Raw genomic sequence first — 22,910 nt, 5'->3', positions numbered from 1 at the left:
CCCTTTTTAAAACTCTAGCTTCATAGAGGAAAGTAGTCCCAAAATATTGTTTCCCTAAAAGCTTTAACTTCCATCTCTTTCCTTTTGTTATCGTGAACTTACCAACATGACAATGAGGATAATTTGGAAGCCTGATCCATTTGAGATGGTTTTGTTGATAATCGCCAGTAAAATCTAAAATGGAAGATTATCTTTAAATTTTGTTTGGTATAACAAAAACAATGAGGTCCAAGTCTGGTTGCACTGGCACACACTCCTGTAATCCTGATACTCATGATCCTGCAGGAGGATCATGAGTTTGAGGCCAGCCTGGGCTATGTCTGATACAATTTTTCCCTAAACATTTCTTTGGTAAATTTCTAAGTAGTATCCAAATAGTATTTTCAAAAGCCTACTACAAAGAAAATGTCTAAAGTGTTAAATGTTCATTCAGCATTGCATATCATGGAAGACTAAGTAATCAATAATTATCATTTCTGCAAAGATCTTGTATTTCTGTTATTTAACATAGTATTCTAATAAATATGATAGTATTCCTATATGTTTATCAGGCATTTTTCAGATTACAAAGACTTGTGCTTACAACTTCCTAATACTAGGATAAATCTAATTCAGTCTCAGGCATCAAGAAATTTGTCAACAAAGACAAACACTAAAATAATTTAAAATGCAAGGCATACTTAAAATCCCTTTCAAAAGTATACCATGATTGTTCCCATTAGGTTAGGAACATAAGATCTGCTTTGTGGAAGAAGCAACATTTAAGGTGGCCTTGACATGGGGAAGAGTCCAGTGAAAGGAGACAGCAGGTGAAATGTGGAGGGTGTTCTAGTCCCAGAGGCCAAAAAGAGCAAATGTAGGATGTCTGGAAAGCCAGAAATGTTTCAGAGAAAAACAAGTATGAATTTCCTCACATAAGATTGGCAAATGTGAAAAAAATATAGATAAAATGCAATGGTCACATAGATTCATACATATTTCTTTCTAACATATTAGTGTTATTCATCCACTATTGATTGAACATATGTTCTCTGTGAAGCACTTTGCTATATGGCAGTCTCCTTCATCTGGCAAACATTTACTGGGTTGTATGACCCAAGGAACACTCTAGATACTGGGTTTGTGCCTGCCATAGGGACTAGCTCATAACTTCTAGATGACCTCTTAGATTCACATTCTAATGAAGGAAACAGATTAAAAGCATACAACTGAAAACAGAATCCTTGATTGTCTGAATCTAATGTGTTCTAGGAAAACTTGTTGGCTGGTGACTATTCATAGATTAGGGGCCTATATTCCACTATGTTTGTGTGTGTGTGTGTGTGTGTGTGTGTGTGTGTGTGTGTGTGTGTGTGTATGAAATGCAATAATGGATTCTCAGCCCATCCTAAAACTTCACCAGTTTTTACAAACATCACAAAAAATGCTTCTTTTTTTCTTATTTTACAAAATATGCTTAAAAACCAGTATAATTCTCTGCCAAGAACTTCTCCAAAACAAACCATTTGAAACACCAATGACCTTGCTTTTGAATACCTAATGAAGTCCAGGAGAGAGTTGGCAGTTTTTTGGTCTAAGTTGATGGCAGTAGAAGTGAAGAGAAGCAGAAGAATCTGTTTGGACTGGTTCCTACACTGTAAGAGCTTACAATCCAGTCCCAGAGGATAGTTTAATGCATTGAATAATGGCAGACCATAAAGGTCTAATTCATGTGAAATGTCTCTTTTCAGTCCTCAGGTGGAAGATAGTGAGGGGACTATTCAGTTTGATGGAGAAGGTTATGCGTTGGTTAGTCGCCCCATTCGCTGGTACCCTAACATCTCCACTGTCATGTTCAAGTTCCGGACATTTTCATCAAGTGCTCTCCTGATGTATCTTGCCACACGAGACCTGGTAAGACCACATGCACAGTGTATCTTCCATTATTAAAAATGTCTTTCCTTGTTTTTTTGTGGAATACCAATAAAATTATCAGTTATTGGCAAAATTATCAATTATAATTAAAAGTCTAGAACAGACTACTATGTAGTAGTGGACAATGGGTGGTGTAGACAATGCTGATGTATTTTTATTGATAACTTTAATCACAGATACAATGTAATTGCTATTTGTGTTCAGTATAACTCCTCATATAATCCCTTATGAGAGGCAGCCAGTAAAGATTTTTCCAGTATAGAATTATGTGGCAGTGTTTTTTTTCTGAAGACCTAAGTTGAAAGGTAATTTTAAGTATTCTTTGGTCTCATTCTTTTCAGGTCATTGTTCTTAGTAACTTCTTTCAGGGAACATATATTTTGGTTTGCTTAATATGTTTTGAAAGGAATCCACTTTGTACTACCATCTTGAAAGAATATATTCTAGCTATTTGGTTGTGACCATTTGCACCATAATATCACACCTACAAACATTCACAAAATAGGAACACCAGTTTTGTTTCTGAAATGTATTTCTGTTCCAGAGCAGCACACTCAGCAATTTATCCATAAGACTCCATTATAAACCCCATAAAAAGGTGCATACCCATATGTTTCTCTGTGTATCGAATCACTGATGTATTTTTATTCTATTAATAGAAAGATTTCATGAGTGTAGAGCTCACTGATGGGCACATAAAAGTCAGCTATGATCTGGGTTCTGGAATCGCTTCTGTTGTCAGCAATCAAAACCATAACGATGGGAAATGGAAATCATTCACCCTGTCAAGAATTCAAAAACAAGGTGAGTTTTTATAGTAATAATGCAGTGTGGGCCTTAATCATGCCATACAAAATACCCATGAACCTAATCAAGAGAAAGATCCTGTCTACAATTTTAGCTACTCACAAGCTCTGTGAAAAATTGATGTAGTCGTTTCTTTGGCTTAGATTATAGGTGGTTTGGATTAGACAAGACTGATTGAAGAGCCAAATGGTTCTCTGTCATTTTCTTTTGAAACTGAGAGCTTAATTTGAAAACATAAAGCTGTCTTCCAACTTATAAAATTATATCATGTAATAGGTTTGAAAAATGTTACATGCTTTTTTTTCCTTGCTATTTTGTCAAGATGTTTCCTTCAAAGCATCCCACAGTAGAATTTATAGGGTGGTTGGGCACAGGCAACAGTTCTTTGCTCTTTAAATTGCAAAAAATGTTTATGTGTTCAAGTAAATAATTGATTAATAATAATGTGATGTTCTTAAAACTCTTCCACAGAAATTATTTCATGTGATCATAGAAGTAAGCATTTTGCTTTGTTGTTAAATAAAGAGAAATGTCTACTCAAACTTATATGTATGTCATAGTTACAGACATACATGTGAGATCTCACAATCAAGAGATCTAACAAACAAGTCTGTTAGTTCTTAGCATGGTGCTATTGCTATTTAGTTATAATTCTCCTAATTCTATGCACTATAGACATTGCCACTATCTGAAAACAAAACTTTGATACTTCTACTAATATAAATATAATTAATTAATGTTGATGGTACCAATGTGACATTTTATGAAAATTTGCATTTACCTTTGTATCATCTTTCATTCCTAAATTTAATGAGTATCTACCAAGCACCTACTAAGTGTGGTCTAAGATTTAAAGGAAATCTAAAACAGGTCTTTACTTTCAAGGAGCTTGCAGTCTAATGGGGGAGTGAAATAGCATCAACGATAGAAAATTACTTGCTGTTAGACATGTTCTTAGTAGACTAGCAGTCTCAGAAGAGAAAGATATTTAAGCATATGGGAGAGGTCAGCTCTCAGGGGAGTGCCCCTGAGACACAAGCAGGAGTTGAAGAGTTAGCTAGAAGGAAAACATATGGGGATATTTCAGAGTGGTGAAACTCATACAAAAGCCTGAAGCCATCAGAGAACAGAACACATCACTTTCCAACTGCAATTCCTTGGAACATGAAACCTTTCCATTCCTGCAATACTACATTCTGTAAGACACACTTTGAGAAACATGTTAGTAACTATAAATGAGTCCATACACTAAATAGATGAATGTTGGTAGAAAATTATCAGATGAGGCTGAAATAACGGGGATGGTCAAAGAGGGCATTGTGAGCTAAACAAATGAGTTTAGCTGTTGGGAACTACAAGAATGTTGATCAGGGATGTAATACCATCAAATTTGTGCTTTAATGAAGTTTCTTTCACAACAGCTTAGAGGACAGGTTTGTGACAATTTTGGATGTTCTTTCAAACTGTAGTAAAGCAGGCAAACATCAAGAAGAATGAAAATATGTTAATAACCATGAGACTGAAGAGGGAGTTGAGAAATACTAAACATCTTAAAATTGAAGAGGGCTGTGATCTACTCAACAGGGATGCTAAATTTACAAAAAAAAGAAAGAGATCTGGAATGATCCCTTTTTTTCCTTTATGCTGGTGCTATTCAAGAAGCTACAGAAGAAAAATAATAGATTTAAAGGAAAAGATGTTGAGTTTTCTTTTGGACATGTTGCATTCAAGGTATTCTTAGTACTCTTAGTGGCCTAGGGAAGCTGTATAGTTGGTTGTTAATTAGTTATATGTATGTAGGATCACAGAGTTCTGGGACAGAGATAGACAACTAGGAATCATTGTCTCAGTAATTGCATCTGAGTGGGAATGAGGAAAACCAAGCAGCCATATCTAAAAGTAAGATGATATAAAGCCCTAGAGAACACAAACCTTGAAACAGTAGATTAAAGGAAGAACCCATAAATGGGGCTATTAAGGAACAGAGAAAGTGGAAATAAAGCATTGAGAAGTATTACAGAGGAAAGGAGTTTCTAAAAGATGGAAGAGTTTAACTGATATGTTGCAGAATGCTCAAGGAAGATAAAAGCACACAAATTCAGCATTTTTGGAAATATAGAGGTCTTCAGATGCTTTGGAAAGAATGATAGAATGGTCACAGTAAAAAGCAAGAGCAGAGTAGTAAAGCACAAAGGACTGTGGGTTAGCAGTCCTCTCTGGCCTTCAGATTGACTCTACATTCCCATTGCTATTTGACCTTCTTAAGTACTTCAGTCAAACATCATTCTCACTTTTACTTTGGGTCTTAGTGACATGAGTTAGCTTATTACCTTCTCTCATGTGTCTGTACAGTATTGTCATAAAAATGTCACATTAAGTCCTCTGGGGTTCAGTTATTCTTTACCTGATTCTCAGGTTAGTTTGGGACATCTTCATTCTCCCGCCCATGGTTGTTTCCTTCTCTCTATGCCTTATGTCTCACCACTAATTTCTCAAGCAAAATACATAAAATTACTTATTATAATAAAATTCTAGCTGTTGTATTTTACCACATGTATTCTTTTATGTCCAACATATTTTCTCTGATGCTTTTTAAGCATTTTATTATTTCAGAAGGTCAATTAACATGAATTAATTTTCCTATTGAAGTTGCAATATAAAAAGAAGCAAATATTATAAACATATAATCCACAAAAGAAAAATACAAACTTCTTGTGTAATTACAGATGATAAATGCAGTCTCAAAAAGGTAGTACTATCATTTATTTAACGCTTCTCTTAAAAACAGTGAAATGAGAATTACCTTGGGATTTAATATTAGGGAAAGGCAAAATAAGTCCCAAAAGTGATAGCATCATATGGCTATTAGATGCCTCAACTTTAAAAGGCTGATCATATGCATTGTTGGCAAAGATGTGGAACACTTGAAACTGTTACACACTGCAGATGAGAATGTTAAATGACACAGTAACACTGATGAATATGTTGGCAAGCCCACCTGCCGTGTGAGCCAGCCATCCCTCTCCTAGGTATTCACCCAAGACACATGTATCTGTGCAAAGTCAAGTTCGTTTGTGATAACCAAATACTTTAAACATCTCAAACATCCATCACCAGGTAAATGGACCACAAGTTGTGGTGATAAAGGGTAATAAACTATTAATATGCATACAAAATAGATAAATATTAAAATAATTACTGAGTGAAATAAGACAGACAAAGAAGAGAATATTTATATAAAATTATATTCATAATTTTAGTATATATAATGAGTTTGGCTAACACAAACTCATCTACAGTCACAGAAAGCAAATTGAGGCTACTTGTGGATAGGGTATGTAGGGACAGGTAAGGAAGAGGAATTAAAAGGAAGCAGAAGAAAACACTTGTGGTGACAGTTATATTCACTTTTTGCATGGAATGATGTGTTCTATAGGTGATACATATTTCAACATGAGCAATTTATATGTTAATCAAATGCCAGTAAAACTTTTCAAATAGCATAGTTATTTAAGACAAGAAATATCAGTAAGGATATTGATTGATTAAATGTAAATTGTAGGTGAGATGACATTCTAGGTTAGAAAATTGCAGGGGGGGGGGCATGGTGCCACCAAGTAAAATAAGTAATACAGATTTGGAGTAAAAAGATCACCATTTTGATTTGGAATATGTTCAGTACTAAAAGAAAAACAAATGATGGTGCCTCATCTGTTGAATGTGGATTTTTAGGCAAAAATTTCGTGCAAACATATTTTTTAGTTATCAGTATATTATAAGTAGGTAACACTTGAGCTTACAGAAGGCTAAAACTAAGAAATGGGCACAGGAAGGTGCATTAAGACAATCGCATTTCAGAAGCATTGAAAGAAATAGGGAGGAAGATTAAGAACAAAGAGGTAAGAAAAGGGTTGGTGTGGGGGAGTTCCTGAGGATTTTAGCAAGATCAAAGTCCACAGAGTGGTGAGATAGGAATTGAACTAAGGCACCAGCAACATGGATTATTGCTTCTTTCCAGTGACCAGGGTAGCTGTTTGCATGAATTTTTCTCAACTAGTTTGTAATAACCACTGCCCCTTGGAAAATCAAACCCTTCCTTCTGGGATGCTTTCCCTAGACTAGTCAGTAGAGTAAGTCACTAACAGAAGCCTGTCACTACCCTCAAGAGCATTGATACGGAAACAAATTTCAGAATAATTATTTAGATTTTCAATGCATTAAAAGAGAGAATTAGAGAATTGCCAAAGTAAAAACAATAGGCTTATAACAACTCAGCACTGTTTATATAATTACTTGTTAAAAGCCCTTCTATTATTTAATAAAACCCTTATTTCCCTACTTATCTATAAAAATGATAGTCAGACTTACCAACTTTGAAATGTTGTTAATAGCTTACTTTCCTATTCTGTAAGGGAAAGAAATAGGGCAAGAAATACAAGTGAGCATTCTCATTGCCTACTAGAACCCACTTTGCTGTTATCACTCATGAGGATAGAGTAAATTCCTATAAGTTAGTAAAAATATACCATCCTACATCTCTCTGTCAGAGTTAGCTCTTGGGCCAGTGAGTTTCAATTGGATTGTGTTGCTGCTCTTTAATCAGTTTTCTTAGAATGATTTCTAAAAATGCATATATTCACTCAGGGATAAGGAGGAAAACTACCTCCAGTCACTGGCTTGCCAGTGATAGAGGCAGAATCTCATTTCCCAGACACCATTAAAATATTCACCAAGTCTGCAGAAAGAGCTGATTTTCATGTTCCAGTCAACAGCACCACATAAAAACTTCTTTGTGATCTCGATAGAAAGGAATATATATGAAGAAGTCTTGAAAATAGCTTTATAAATCTATTTTCTTTTAGTCACTAGTCCAATCAAGGAGCTAGATGAATAAGAAACTAATTATTTAATCAAATAATTAAAGTTTATAAAATTAATTAGATTTTAAAATATTCACCTGTTAATATGCTTTAATAGGACATTTGTTCTTTTTAGTTATCATCGCTGGTTGTTTTTACAAAAATCTGCTTTGAGGATTTGAGGTATTAATAGGTTTGGATATTTGATTTTGGTCATTTTTATATGGCAAGTACATTTGATCTTTTTTTTTATTTATGATTTAAAGATAGATAGAAATCTATCCTTAATTTATTTTATTTATTTTTCTTTTGGCATATGATTGTTGTATAAAGAATACATTGTAATATTTACATATGAGCTTACAATATTTCTTAGATTTACCCCCTCCATCATTTTCTGTCCTTTCCCCTCCCACACTCTTAGAACAATTTCAACAGATTTCATTCTTCTGTTTCCATATGTGAATACAAAATACATCCAACGTATTCACTCTTATTTACCCTTTCCTTATGTCCTCCCACCTCCCACTATCTACCTCTAGAAAAGACCTGTTTTACCCTCCTGACTATGTTTGATTTCTACTGAAGATACATCCTTTTGGAATGATAGGGATATAGATGATGATGTAATTTTGAAATTTGATATTTCTCTGTTTTTCAAAGAACACTAATTCTGAAAGATGATTAACTGAGAGAAAAATGACAATATTCCATGGTCAAACAAATTTGGGAAGTACTTTTTTCTCCATGTTCCTCTCTTTAAGCACTGTATTGCATATGAGAATGTTGAAAGAGCTGAACAGCCATAAAATTAAGATATATGCTTAACTTTGTTTATTATTTGTCATACTTATTTGAACCAGGACTTATTTGAACAATGATTATTTGGAAATTACTTTATAACTAATTGGTTCAAATGCCCATTTTCAATTTGGTGATAATCTAGATCCTGCAGAGACCAAATCTTTCTCAATTTTTACCTTCATACAGAGAAATAACTTGAGAGACTCAAGAGAAAAGCAATAAGGCATGAGGACTGTACGTCCCTCACAACAGCTTCCCAATTTAAAATGTAATTTGCAGTGGAGGAGGGTCCCACTGTCTTACAGAATCAAACATTCCCATCTCTCCACTCCTATGATAGTCATATTCACAAGAAGTAACACTTTTCAGATGAGCCTAAATCCTCATAGTTATGTGGATACTGAAATTCATGTGAAGAGCCACAGATACAGCCTATTTCTAATTAATTATCCAATTCCTACTTAGATAGTCATGGTAACCCTTATATAATTATCCTACTTTATTTTCTAACTACTTAGCAATATTATGCAAAACTACACCAAGTAGTTCTTTGAAGTCTTTTCAATGATTCACCATCATTGTGTTAAAGCTCTTATTTTCACACTCCCTTCTCTGGATGGTTGAGTAATGTACGTTATTGATGTTACTGTTGTTTCTGCAATTATTAAATGGTTAAATGTAGTACATGTGCTTGAAAAAGTCTATGTTAATTTGCACATTAAACTTCTCTTGAAGTATCAGTGATAACATAGATGTGGTCATTGCTCAAATTAGATAATAAAATTCCTATCTCCTTCTACAGCCAACATATCAATTGTAGATATTGATACTAACCAGGAGGAGAACATAGCAACTTCATCTTCTGGAAACAACTTTGGTCTTGACTTGAAAGCAGATGACAAAATATATTTTGGTGGCCTGCCAACCCTGAGAAACTTGAGGTAACTTAGTGTATATTTAAAGCTAAAGATTAAGATATAATTAAATGGCCATTGTGCTAAAGTTTAATTACAGTAGGAATGTTATATAGCTAGCTGCCTAAATGTCTAGTCAAAAGAAAATCATGTTGCATGCTAGAACAACACCAGAATTTAAAAAGCAAAGGATTAATCTGACATCTTTGTTGAAGAGATAGATTGGAATCACTATTTCCCTTATCTGCATCTTCTGAAAAGAGTTCTGAAAGTAATTAGAGGTAGAAGGTAGAGCTGAATGTGGATCTTGTAATTGCTGTTCTCCTTGCACATTCACTGGAGATAGTGGCTGTCGGACATTGCTTAGTGTTCTGAAAATTAGTCAGTGTTCCAGGACACTGTGAGAAGAACCTATTTTATTGCTAAGCATTACCATCATAATAGTATATTGTAGCTATCCCATATAACTAATTATCTTAGTTATTCTTATGCCCATGCCAACATTTTTTAAATTTCACATGTGCTTTGTAGAAAGCAGAATGAGAAGACATCTTTAATTCATAGTTTAGTTCATTTCAAAAAAGTAACTAGAAAATATCTTGAAATATTTCATACTGTATTTAATTAACTTACTACTTATTATGAGACATAAGAAATAATATCCATAAGTATTTGGTACTCAATAAATGCTAAATGAACTTAACTAGAATGGAATGCACTGTCTTGGTTAAACCATAAGAATTTACTACACATGCAGAGGAGCCCATCTTTAAGTTTTTGTTTTGATTAGTTTGATAGTTTTTAATGAGTATAAAAGTCCTGTGTACATGTTGCTACTCCACAAAGAGCTTACATTTAGAGAAATCTCAGAATATTGAGTTGTTACTGAAAAGTAAGGTGATCAGTTATTTCAATATTTTTCAATTGAGCAGTGGAACTTCAGTCTCATTTTTTGTCAGCTAACATACACGTTGAGGTTTCTTTTCTCTAAATCTAAACTCACAGACCAAGCAACTGTCTAATTATCAATCTTTCAAGGGTATAACTTGATATGCTTCATGGTGCAAATAAACCAGATGTGTATTAATCTATATTATAGTGTATGTATTTGTGTTAGGAATATAGATTTAAAGTGTCAAGTCAAAAAAATCATTGCAAGTCAAATGTATTTGAATAGTGATATAGACATTCTATGGAAAACCATTTATTAAATAGGCATTCAACAAATGATTATTGAAAGTCTACAGTGTGCTAGACATTGAACTAAATGCTAGGGATCCCGTGTTGTTCAAATTCAAGATTTACTTTACAAAATCATAAACTATATCTATTAAGTGAATTAAATATAGTAAAAGAAAGCTATCTAAACCTAGCTTCATTTATTCCAGTGATTATCTTAATTATCATAAAGTGATGTTTAGATATGTTATGTGTTAACATCATTGAGAAGAATTAATGTCTTAGTTACTTTGGAGACTGTATTTCTAAATGAATCCTTATCACTAAGATTTTTTTTTACTTTCTCAGTGTGCCATTCTATAATTACAATCTTACTATAGTATAGCACATTATTTCAAAATAATCTTTAGGTGTGTATTTGTGATTGATAAAGGAATCAAGTGTTCATGGTTTCCTGTTGATTTGTACACAGTCTGGATCTCAGTATGATAAACTATAAAATATATGTTAAACATAAATTATTTTAAAATATATTGTTAAACTCTTTGATAGGCAATATTTATAAGCTACTCATAAATGCTACATTTATGTACTTTGCCATACACTGGATCAATTAAAATAAGTACTATATATTCATATTTCAAAATAAATATTGTCCAAGAGAACAGAATGGGAAATCAGTATCTTTGAATTCTGATTTCCCTTCAGTTGAGGGCATTAAGTCTATTTTTTGTTCTGTTCGGTTTTTTTATTCCTTCTATGTGAGATATTTTTTATAAGATTTATGATTAAAGTAATTGATTAAATGAAAATGCAACTGGAAGTAAATTGTTTTATTTTTCTCTCCCCTTTGACTTAGTATGAAAGCAAGGTAAAATTTAAATTTATGCATGCCTTCTTCGAGTGCATGGGTTGGGTAAATGTGGCTTCTTAGATAAAGCAGCAGTGCAGAAAGAGCAACATCTGTGCAAGCTTCCTTCATAGTACATTTCATGAGCAAATAATGTGTTCTGAGAAGGTTCTCATGCTGCTCTTCACTGGCGAAGACACTGCTGCTTACCCACCAACACCTGGGCTGTCATTTGCATATTTTCACCAGCGATAATAGAACTGCTCTGCTTACTTGTTCAACCACCTGCGCACAGTGCCCCCTGGTGGCCAAGAGCACACGCCATGCTCAAAGGGCAGCTGGGCAAATTTATGGGCCAGGGGCTAGCTCTGTTGAACACAGGGAAAAACATCTCTTGGGAGACCATGCTGTCTGCTGAACAATCCACCTGTGCTCCCGAATGCTTACCACTGCCTTATTGCTTTTTGCGGGCCTGAAAAAACTCATTTACACGGACTTTACACCTTTTGTCAAAGCTGCTTATTATTATCATGTTGATTTAGAATTAGCTATGAATCCTGGTGTAAAGAATCTTTGAAAAACTACATTTAAAACAAGTGTTTAAATTAACAGAGAAGAACTTTACAGTCAGTCTCCCTAGCTTCCTCAAGAACAATTTAATTCTTACTTGTAGACAGGCATTAGCAAGAATTAGCAGCCTCTGTAAGCGGTTGATCAAATCCAAGATGTGCAGAACTGGCACATTCTGGCTAGAGCTAAAACCTAATGTTTTGGCATTTCAGAGCCTAACTGCCTAGATTTCACTGCAAGTGAAATTTCCCACCCCCTTTGCTTTGTGCAAGAAGGATATCAACAAGATCCTTGCCTCCAGTTGGGCATTCTCCTTGTAATTACTAACTGAAGGGACAGAAGGAGAGTCCTTGGGGACAAGGGAAAAAGATCAAAGAAAGTAAAGAAGTTCCAGAGAGAGAGAGCTAGGAGGAGGAGGACAAAACAAATACCTAACATGAAATAAATCACCCAATACACACTGCCAGGGTCTAATTTGCTTTCTCACCTGTTTTTCTTCATGCCATGTGTTGTTTATTAAGAAGAAAAAAAAGAAACTTGGCATCAGAGGACAATGAGGAAAGAATTAATCTTTGCCTACCAAGCACAATAGTGGTGTCCATTGGACACTTTCTCCAGATGCTTATCAGCACTGCGTAAGAAACAAATACATCTACCTCTATATATCTTCATTGTTCAACATGATAGCCACTAGTCACAGTAGTGACTATTTAACTTTAAATTTAAAGCAGTTAAATACGATAAATACTTAGTTCTTCATTAGCACACGCTACATTCCCAGTCCCCATAGTGACAGATGGCTGAACTGAACAGTGCAGAACAGGACATGTCCCTCATCAGAGTCTCCTTGGACACAATGCCACAGACATCCTGCTAGTTTATGTTAATTGAGCATAACCTGCACTGTGCTCTTCATTAAATGTATCCCAACTTTGCAAATTGATAATGTAGGTGCTATTATTATTATTGTGCTGATTTCACATATAAGTACATTGATGCTTAGAGAAATCTGGTCACTTAATATCACATAGTAAATCAGAGCAACGTGACTCAAGAACTAGGAATTTATTGTGTTTTTCCTTTACTTCCCTCCTCTCCACTCCTCCCCCTCCTCTCTCCTTTCTCTCCTTTCCTTTCCTCATCCCCTACCGCTCTGTTGGTTTTTGAGGCAGGTCTCATAGCCCAGGCTGACCTCAAACTCCTGCCTCTGTCTTCAGAGTGCTAGAATTACAGATGTATACCACCACACTTCACACAAGGAATTCATTTTCTAATCTACCAGCATGTTTGCTCCATTTAAAAAAGTAGTGAGCAGAAAGCAAACACTCAATCGTAGTGTGGGCACAGAAGCCACTTTCAACTTTATTGGAAAAACTAAATATATCTGTCTTGCATTTGGTTGCTTTGTTTTGTTATTGTTGCAACCTAGAATACAAATCTTGGGGGTCAGTCTATAAACCTAATTTTACAAATCTCTTTTTGGGAGGGCCATGCAATCCAGAAGAATGTGCCTCGGACTTTGCATTATTGAAAAGCTTTTTTAAAAAGAATTAATAGCAGTATCTTTTTCTTCAGGCTCTGTCCCCAAAAAATCTCAATGAAACAATTTTTTTTTGAAAGTAATACTTTGGTATATGTGTTTTTATTTTACCGCCAAACTTAGATTTATCTAGTAAAGAAGACCCTGATGGTAAAAGAAATGTATAATATGTATACAAAATATATATACAAGTACTTTTCTTTCCAGATTCAGAAATATTTTTGAAAATAAATATTTCCAGACAATTTTTCCCAAATTTTCAGCAAGATTTATAAAGCATTTTTGTATGTAATTTGATTACACTGCCTACATAATTATCTTCTCTTCAGTGGAAAAAAGAAACATTTGTTTCATTAAGAACATGAAGCATTAATAAATCAGTTTATTCCTGTACCTTATATTGAAAGACTCTGGGTACGATTTTTTTAAAGAGGAAGAGAAGAACCACATCAAGACTCCTTCTGCAGTACAGTGTTAACAGCCACTTAAGCCACTTAATCCAACCAGCAGATAAGGGAAGGTATACTTAACTGGTACATGTGTGCACGTGTGCCGTTTGGTAGATGTGTTCTTGCCTTTGTGTCTGTTTGCTCCCTGTGGCTTCCTTCCAGTGATCAGATGCCACACTGCCATCACCTAATGACATTGCTTTTGTTTTCCATTGGACTGTTCAATAGGCCAGAGGTAAATGTGAAGAAATATTCCGGCTGCCTCCGAGACATTGAGATTTCACGAACGCCATACAATATACTCAGTAGTCCTGACTACGTTGGTGTTACCAAAGGATGTTCACTGGAGGTGGGTATGTTTTAAATGCACCCAAACTGCACTTATATCATATTTACTTACTTAATTTGGGTGCTTTTATAAGAATTGGTCCTCTGTTAATATATTTTGATTTCTACTGATCTTGGTCTTGGCTACACCCAAATGATAAAGCCAGATTTGAAACATTCTATAAATTACTGTGACAGAAATGGCATTATGAAGACCCAAAATTATGCCCCATTTTAACAGATGTATACCCTTCAGTGGATAGCATGTGTCTTCAATATGAATATCTCCTCTGGTTATCTCTTCTTTTCCAACACTACTTTTCCTCATTTTCATCATCCATTTTAAATTCATTTTCTCTTTCTGTATTATGTGTGCTTTATAAGCAACATTAATTTTTTCCAGAATGTATTGAGAATTTGAACAAACAGCAGGTAGTAACGTACACCATAACCATGGTGCACAGTATCTTGTCAACAGCTTTGAAGTCTATCTGCCTTGTCTTGGAAATAACATAGCTGAGAGCCATGATATCCAACCCTACAGAGGTCTAGACATGAAAGCAAAGTCTTGTGTCTCTCAGTATCTCTTCTTTGTTGCTAAAGCAGCCTAAAGGCCCTGATTCTTTTGACTGTTCTGTACAAACCCTATAATTGAGGCTAAACCATATAGAAGAAAGACTCAGGGCATAGCTCTCTTCTCTTAAAATATCTATAAACCAGAGCCACTGGTAAACAGAAAATATTTGCAAGAATTTTATGGGAACATAATAGTGATGAGCTTTTATAAATAAGCAAATGTCAAGTATACCACACTTACAAATTTTTAATTATCTGCTATGACACAACTATTCATTCTGGCAGCTTCCTCTAATTAACATTATTTTAAAGCACTGCAGTAGAGCTCAAAGAATTGAAGAGAGGACAGGGAAAAAGAAAAGGCGAATCTGCCTTCTAAGCAGGACTGGCAGAGAACTTTCAAGGTCTTTATTGTTCATAGCTGCTGGCTCTAATTTAGACTTGGCCATAGACACCCACTCTGAGCTTAGAAATAAGGAAAAAGGAAATACAGAAAGAATCAGAACTCTAAGGACCCATACTGGCTTCTTAAAGAAAATTTTACTGAGAGGTTTAATCTTCAAAGCCTAACTCTCATCCACATTCAAAAGATATATACACAAGAATGGAAAACTGTCCAGAAAATGAATAGCCTGTATGCATGGAAAGGATGATTCTGTAAAGACACTTTTTAGCAACCAGAAATTATTTTACAAGTAAAATATGAAATTTGATGTAGATAAATATTGAAAAGCCTTCATAGTAGCTTTATCTGAACTATCTAAAACTCCATAATTTGAAAATTGGAATAGAAAGTAAATTATACATTTTACCAACTCTTGTGTCATTTAAGCAAGCTTGAAACACTATGGGTGGAATATAGCCTACATGAAAGGATTCCTTGCTTTTACTCCATCAAAACTCAGGACTTTAAAAATGAATATTTTATGCACTTTAAATGCCTAACAACATGGGCATTTACTTAAATAAATGCTAGCACATTCATAGAATGTCCTCCTGCCATTGAAAGTGATGACGATCTGTGTTTACCAATATAGATATCTCCCTCATACTTAAATGAAAAAAAAATGCCACAAAAGACTATGTCTGTCCTGATTCAGTTTAAAGACAGGAAGAGGAGAAAGAGGGCATGGTTTGAAAGGTTAAATGGATGAATTATGGAAGGCTTCATGTTCCTGCAGCCTTTGGGATCAAGGGATTGTGCTCTCTCTTTTGCACAGCTGTATTAATTTTGTAATGAGAAAGAACAATATTATTTTCATTTTGAAAAAAATTGGACTCTGAAATGCTTGGTTTCTTTATTTCTAAAATTTAGGTTGTATCTGAGTTATAAAAGTTATTCTAGAGAGTGTTTACACATTTAGTGGTAATAAACATCTTTCCTAGGGGCTCATTATGAGAGAATATAGACTCAAGACATGGTCGGACTCATCTTTAAAGCATAAATAATTAATTATATTAGAGTGTATTAAAAGGATTAGTTACAATATTTTTAAGAGAGGGAGCAGGTAATTTAAACTGAAAGAAAATGTTATCTATCAATGCTGATCTTATATATATTAAATCAAAAGGTCTGCACTAAAAGCAGAGGGCATAATTGCGATTTTTAAATTAAACTGCTCAGAAGATTCAAAGTAATAAATAGAAATAGTATTTCTTCAACTGTTTCTAAACTTTTCATGGAACTATGAGCTCTAATGTTTTCTAAAACTACATTGTATTTTATAATCACATTGAGTACATTGAGGAGGGCAAGAAAGATGAAGAGATTAATTAATGCATTTTAGTTTATTTATTTTATTGATGGGCTGGGGGCTCACATTTGTTAAGCAAGCTCCCTGGCACTTGAGCCATGCTCATAGTCCTTTTGCTTTCTTAGCTTATGTTCCAGATAGGGTCTTTTACTAACTTCCACTGGGCTGGCCTCATATTGGTGAGCCTCCCACCTCTGCCTTCTAAGTAGCTGGGATTACAGATGTATACCACAATGCCCAGCTTTTGTTGTTGCTGTTGAGATAGGCTCTTAATAATTTTACTGGGCTAACCTGAAATCACTGCCCTCCTATTCGTCTCCCAATTAACTGTGATTACTAGTCATCACGCCAGACTGGAGAGAATAATTGAAATTTTCATTTCTAATGATTTTTTTCTCTTTTACCCACAGAACGTTTACACAGTTAGCTTCCCCAAGCCTGGTTTTGTGGAGCTCAACCCTGTGCCAATTGATGTAGGAACAGATATCAATCTGTCTTTCAGCACCAAGAATGAGTCTGGGATCATTCTGTTGGGGAGTGGAGGGACGCCAACAGCACCCAGAAGAAAGCGAAGGCAGACTGGACAGGTGCTCTCCTTTTCCCTAGTGTTTAAAGAACAGAATTAAAATGCTTTTATGTTTTCAGATTTGCATCATTCACTTCAACTGCCATGTGTGCTAACCGGAACTCATCCAGGATTGCTTTCACATCCTCTTCCTAGGACAGTTGGACTCTCTAGATCGTCCTGTTGATTAGTTCCAAGGGTCAAGTCATACCTATATTTGCTCTGTATTTCATATGGATTTAGCATTTACATATATAAAAAGGAAAATGAAATACATTCAAATTATATTAATCTTTTCTTGTGTCTAAGTTTAACTTCTTGCCATATCTATGGATATTCTACTAGAATCTGTTAAATTTGAATTTAAATTTCTGCTGGGATCAGTTTCCCAGTTGCACTAGCTAAAAGTGATGCAGTCTGTTGGAGCCTGACCAGTCCCACCCTCTCTGGACACAGGGATGGGAAATGGCAGACAAAGCCAACTCTGACATGCACATTGTAGCCCAGACTAACTAAAGGATATTAAAATAAAGTCTAAAGAGTATCCACTTTGTAAGGATGTAAACTTGAGGATTTATAGCCCCTGGCCATCTGATTCTATTCAAAGCAATCTCTCAAATACCAGATTTAGGTATTAGAACTCTTCACTCCCTTGGTATTTCTTCAGTGCCTCCAATCATGTTTTTAAATGATAATCTTTCATTTCACCTAGTTTTTCTTAGTGAGAGGGCTCATAGGAATTACCTCATTCACCATGATCAGAAGAATGGAATGTTTATAATGTCCATAAATATACACACAACTTTGTAAATCAGGTTGCATGATTTTTGTATTATGTGTTTTTAATATTAATCTTAGAATTTAATATATAATAATTAATAACATTATGCAATAAAATTTTATTCCTTTCCTAAAAAGTAACAGCATATACACAAAGTATTAGCAAATAGAATCAAATAGTCTAGAATGCTGATTGATTTGGGATGTCTCAGGAATGCAGGAGCTGTTCATATTAGAACATTTAAAAATCATATAATAATTTTGATTGATATAGGAAAACATTTGGGTAAAATTTAGCAACCATTCATGATCTTTTTAAAACTACTAATCAAACTAAGATAAGGAAGGAATTTCTTAGCCATCTATAAAAAGTCTAGAGCAAGCTTTCTTGATAGGAAAACATTACAAACGTGTGCTATAAAATCAAACCCAAGAAAAGGATGGCAGTTTTACTGCACTGGGTCTTATGCAGTAAGAAAATAATAATTAAATATGGTACAAAAAACAAGAATATAATTTAAGAATGAATATAACAAATTAGACATCATGTGTATATGGAGAAAATTATGATTTGAAAAGCATTCAAATAGTCCTCAATAAATGGGCTTAGTGAACATGTTAATGGCAAGACATTTTCAACACTAAAAATATATGAATTCTCTCTAAAGTGATATATGATTTAATTTCAATAAAATACCACCTTATCTTTTTTGCAAACTATGACAAGCTAGTTTTTAAATTTATGTCAAAGATCAAAGACCCAAAAAAGTCCTGAAATAGAAGAACAAGGTGATAAAGTTGTGCTACCAAATATCAGTGCATTGCAAGCCAGAGTTTTGGGTGCTAATATGATATTCACTCATGGACAATTCTGTCCTCGTGGAATAGAATAGACAGCCCTAAGAATCCTGAGAATGGAGAGCATAGAAGGAAATGGCATTTGAAAATAGGTAGCTTTACAGATCACCAAGAACACAGTGGGCCAAGTTCCAGGACAACTTGTTATCTATGGAAAACACTGAAACTGAATTACTACTTCATACCAAACTGAAAAATTCCCTGTGAACTAATGTCTTAAATATGGAAAGAAAACAACTTTAAAGATTTTAGGAGAAAATATAGAAGGATAACTTTTGATCTGGAGGAAGGGAACAATTTCTTGAACAAAACAAGATTGTAAGCACAAGTGCATTAATATTAAAACTATCAATTCATCAGGAAACACAAAACACAAGTCCCAGCCTAGAAACTTATTGTACACATAACCTACAAAATTACAACAGCCAGCATATAAAAGTAACTCTTACAAATCAATATTAGACAGAAACATATCTAAGGATGGGCAGAAGATTTGATTAGCCATTTCACAGAAGAGAAAATGTGATTGATTCACAAACATATTTTTTAAATGTACAGCTTCAGTTTAATGGAGGAAATGCAATTTTCATCCACTCTAGATTTTATACTTATTGGAATGGTAAAACATTAAGAAATAAGATAGTACCAACTGTTGGCAAGATTTTGGTTAAAGGGAAGTTTTTTTTTTTTTTAGCAGTATTGTAGCTTGAGCTCAGGAATTCATGCTTGCTAGGCAAGTACTCTAACACCTGAGCCATACCTTCTGCCCTGTTTTTGTTTTAAATAGTTTTTAAATAGGGTCTCACTTTTGTTTGGGGCCAGCCTCGGATGGCAACCACCTATTTATACCGCCTATATAGCTGGGATTGCAGGCATTAGCCACCATGCCCATGTAAGATGGGGGTCTCACTAACTTTTTGCCTGGGCTACTTGAACTGTAATCCTCCTGATCTCTACCTCCTGAGTAGCTGGAATTACAGGCATGTGCAAAGGGATCTCTTAATCATTGCTGGTAGAAAGACTAAAAAACCTACAGTCACTTTGGAAAATGACTTGGCACCATCTTACAAAGTTGAATGTATGCACACTCTACTAGGCAGCAATTCCACTCCCATGGATAGACCCAAACTCTCACATAAGTGTGTAGTGTGATGTACAAGAATGCTCACAGAAGCAGAAAAATTAGACATAACCCAAATGTTGGATTTGGGTTGGATTATAACAGCTGGATTATAACAGATAGGCAAACTAGCATTTTTGCCTAACAGGGGAATTAAGCAGCAGTAACAAGGGAAAATTGCAGCTGAACAAGACAATATGAATGAATAGAAACTAAATAGAAGGCAGAAGTGTTCTGCTTACTGCATGACACCATTTTGAATAGATTTCTAATACAAGAAGCACTAACACCATATTTTTACAGACATAGTGAATTTTTAAAAAGCTTGGTAATGAATATAAAATAAGTGTAATAAATATAGATAAGTGTAAAATCCATATTTGGGTTACCTCTGAGATAGAGAAGTAGGGAGATGGGATTAGGAGGAAGCTTACAGAAGATAAAAATGATAGTTTCTTAGATTTACAGGCAGATTTTATTGCACAGTGTGAATTTCAGCTTCATCATTTACATGTGTATACTTACATTATGAGGAATGTATCAAATATCTGCAATACAAATATTTTTGTAGAGGGAGAAAAGGTGTTTCATTTCTCACTGCATGTAATAATCACTGAATACATATAAAATATAAATGCTCTCTTAAGTCTTTTATCCTTTAATTCTGAAAGTTAAAATTCTTTTCTCACACTTACAAATGATAAGCTGGTTGTTGATAAGATAACCAGACCAAACATTCTGAGATAGATTTATGCTAAAGGATATTTGTTTTCTTGGTCATTTCCAAATAATTAAGCACCGCTGACTGGTTCCAAATTTCTTCTGTACAAGCTTCCAAAATAGTTCTTAAAACAGCACATGTTCCTGTTAGAACAATTTTAAAAAGAGAATATTAAGTACTGCAGTACAAAGTGAATTAGAAATGAAATTTTAATACACAACATTTTAATGATAATGAATATCTAGTTTTTAAAGTCAATAGTAATAGCTATCTGAAGAGGGAAACAGTGTTAAATAGTTCATCTGTCGTAGAATCAGTGCTGATTAAACTGAAAAATTATATACTTCAGAGCTAAGAGTTTTGATACCCAGAGGGTCATTTGTGATCGTGTTCTGCTAAATGGGTTTGAGATGTCAAACGACCAGCTAAGACATTCTGAGTGAGTAGCTGGCATTGTCCCTTTAAGGATGGTGAGTGCTAAACCAGCTCCTCAGAACATTTTGTGCAGGACATGTAGCTGCCTAGATGAATTGGTAAATTATTGGTGACGTGGAGATGTCTTCTCCATCACCATCAATTACCCATGGAGGACCAAGTGATTACTGGGCTACAGGTGCCCCACAATTGAACAAGGAAAGGCATACACGTGACTTCAGCTTTGGGGACAAGGACTGCATCCAGGCTCCCTAAGGTTCATAATCAGATATCAAAACCATACTGGTTGCTATGGTAACGGTAGCAAGAAAAAAGCAGGCATGTTTGTGGATGAAAAATTGTCTCCCTTCTTTCTAAATGTGGGGAGACAAGTTACATGTTTGTGATAACAATCTATTCCACCAGCTCCGAGGACAAATTGAAGTATAAACACTCAAAATACCATGAGGTTTAAAGTCAGGCCTGATTTCCAGAAGCTGGTTGCCCACTTGTGAATATAAAGAAGAGGGATTTTGTTGACCCTTTGATTCCTGATGGTTTTGTAAGTTAGAAGACCAATACAGCACAGCTGTCACATTCAGCATCACAAACCTGCCTGGCCGAGAACTGCTACGGCTACTGGCTACATCAGCTAACAAGCAACAATGGCAGGTGATCAAAAACATATTTCCAGTTATATTACCAACTCTGTTTAAGAAAATATTGAGTCTTAACCTCTTGGGTTAAGAGGGCAATGAATCTGAGGTTCTGTCAGAACATCTCCACAGCTAAGTCATAGGTGAGACTCCTGTTTAATCTTCAATAACCATTGGTTGTTGCAGGCCTACTATGCCATATTCCTCAACAAAGGTCGTCTGGAAGTGCATCTCTCCATGGGCACGCGAACAATGAGGAAAATTGTGGTCAAACCAGAGCCAAGTCTGTTTCATGATGGAAGAGAACACTCTGTTCATGTGGAGAGAACCAGAGGGTAACTATAGTCCTAGTGTACTCACTGGTGTGACTAACATAAGCTTCCTTGGCCAGTGTTGGTTTCCACCTGACCCTCTGTGTGTGGCCATACCATGTGTGGTACTACCTGGTGAGGAAGTAGCTTCCTTTCCTCTTCTTTCCATTTCACGAACTCATTTACCTGGGCCCTTGGAGTTCTGTTCATTTTTATTCTGTGCAATTCTTCTTTCCGTCTTTGAAGTATAGATAAGAAGCAGCCCTCCTGCCACACCGCGTAAGTAGTCTGTCTGCTCTCAGGTCTGCGTGCAGTGAAACATGCAGGGTAGCTTGGTTCAAGCCAGCAGCTTTTGGCAGCTGCTATTCCATTCAGGTTCCAAAGCCATTATGGCAGCTGCTTCAAAACTGGTCACAGATATGGAGCAAAGCAGCAGCTGCACAACCTACTGAGCCTCTTATGTGCATGCCTCTTCTTTGTCCCCTCCCCAAGGTGTGCAGGGTCCCTGCAGTGGCTTCATGAGAGAACAGAATCAAGGACTTAGAAGGGGAATGGCAGCTGACCTGTAATCCATTCATGGAGGCCACCTTTCTACAGTTTCACAAAAGCACTGCCCCAGGGCTAGTGGAGTGGGTCAAGTCCTACCTAGCAAGTGTGAATTCAAACCTGGTGCCGGCCCCCTCCCTGGCCCCCCATAAAAAAGCACTGTTTCTCCAGGCCTGAGCCTGGAGAAAAAACTGATTTCCCATTTCCTCACAATGTTGTCCTACTTTCCACTTATTTTATTGGAAAAAAAAATCTGTACTTTTCATCAAAATATTGCACAACAACTCAGAGAGGTAATTAGTTTAGAAGAACAATCAAAGCAAAAGAAAACAGAAGCCCCGAGACTCAGGGACCTCAGATTCCCAACCAGCAATCTATTTATTAAACTGAGGCAGT

The 22,910-nt window shown here is 35.4% G+C and overlaps 1 protein-coding gene across 4 annotated transcripts in view; it reads left to right on the top strand.

The window, feature by feature from the left end:
* Lama2 (laminin subunit alpha 2) overlaps positions 1-22,910 on the top strand; it is a 630,868-nt gene that overhangs the window by 582,441 nt on the left and 25,517 nt on the right. For 3 of the 4 annotated variants that reach the window (XM_074074982.1, XM_074074975.1, XM_074074987.1), the window contains exons 49-55: positions 1,731-1,893; positions 2,574-2,718; positions 9,187-9,325; positions 11,337-11,348; positions 14,115-14,235; positions 16,954-17,130; positions 21,844-21,992. In XM_074074982.1, coding sequence (XP_073931083.1) covers positions 1,731-1,893; positions 2,574-2,718; positions 9,187-9,325; positions 11,337-11,348; positions 14,115-14,235; positions 16,954-17,130; positions 21,844-21,992 — 906 coding nt within the window. The remainder of the gene's footprint in view (positions 1-1,730; positions 1,894-2,573; positions 2,719-9,186; positions 9,326-11,336; positions 11,349-14,114; positions 14,236-16,953; positions 17,131-21,843; positions 21,993-22,910) is intronic. The other variant, XM_074074980.1, reaches the window with a different exon arrangement.

Source organism: Castor canadensis, chromosome 1 (assembly GCF_047511655.1).
Source record: "Castor canadensis chromosome 1, mCasCan1.hap1v2, whole genome shotgun sequence".
Lineage (NCBI taxonomy): Eukaryota > Metazoa > Chordata > Mammalia > Rodentia > Castoridae > Castor > Castor canadensis.
Note: the sequence above shows the minus strand (reverse complement) of the source record. Positions and strands in the feature narration are given on the sequence as shown.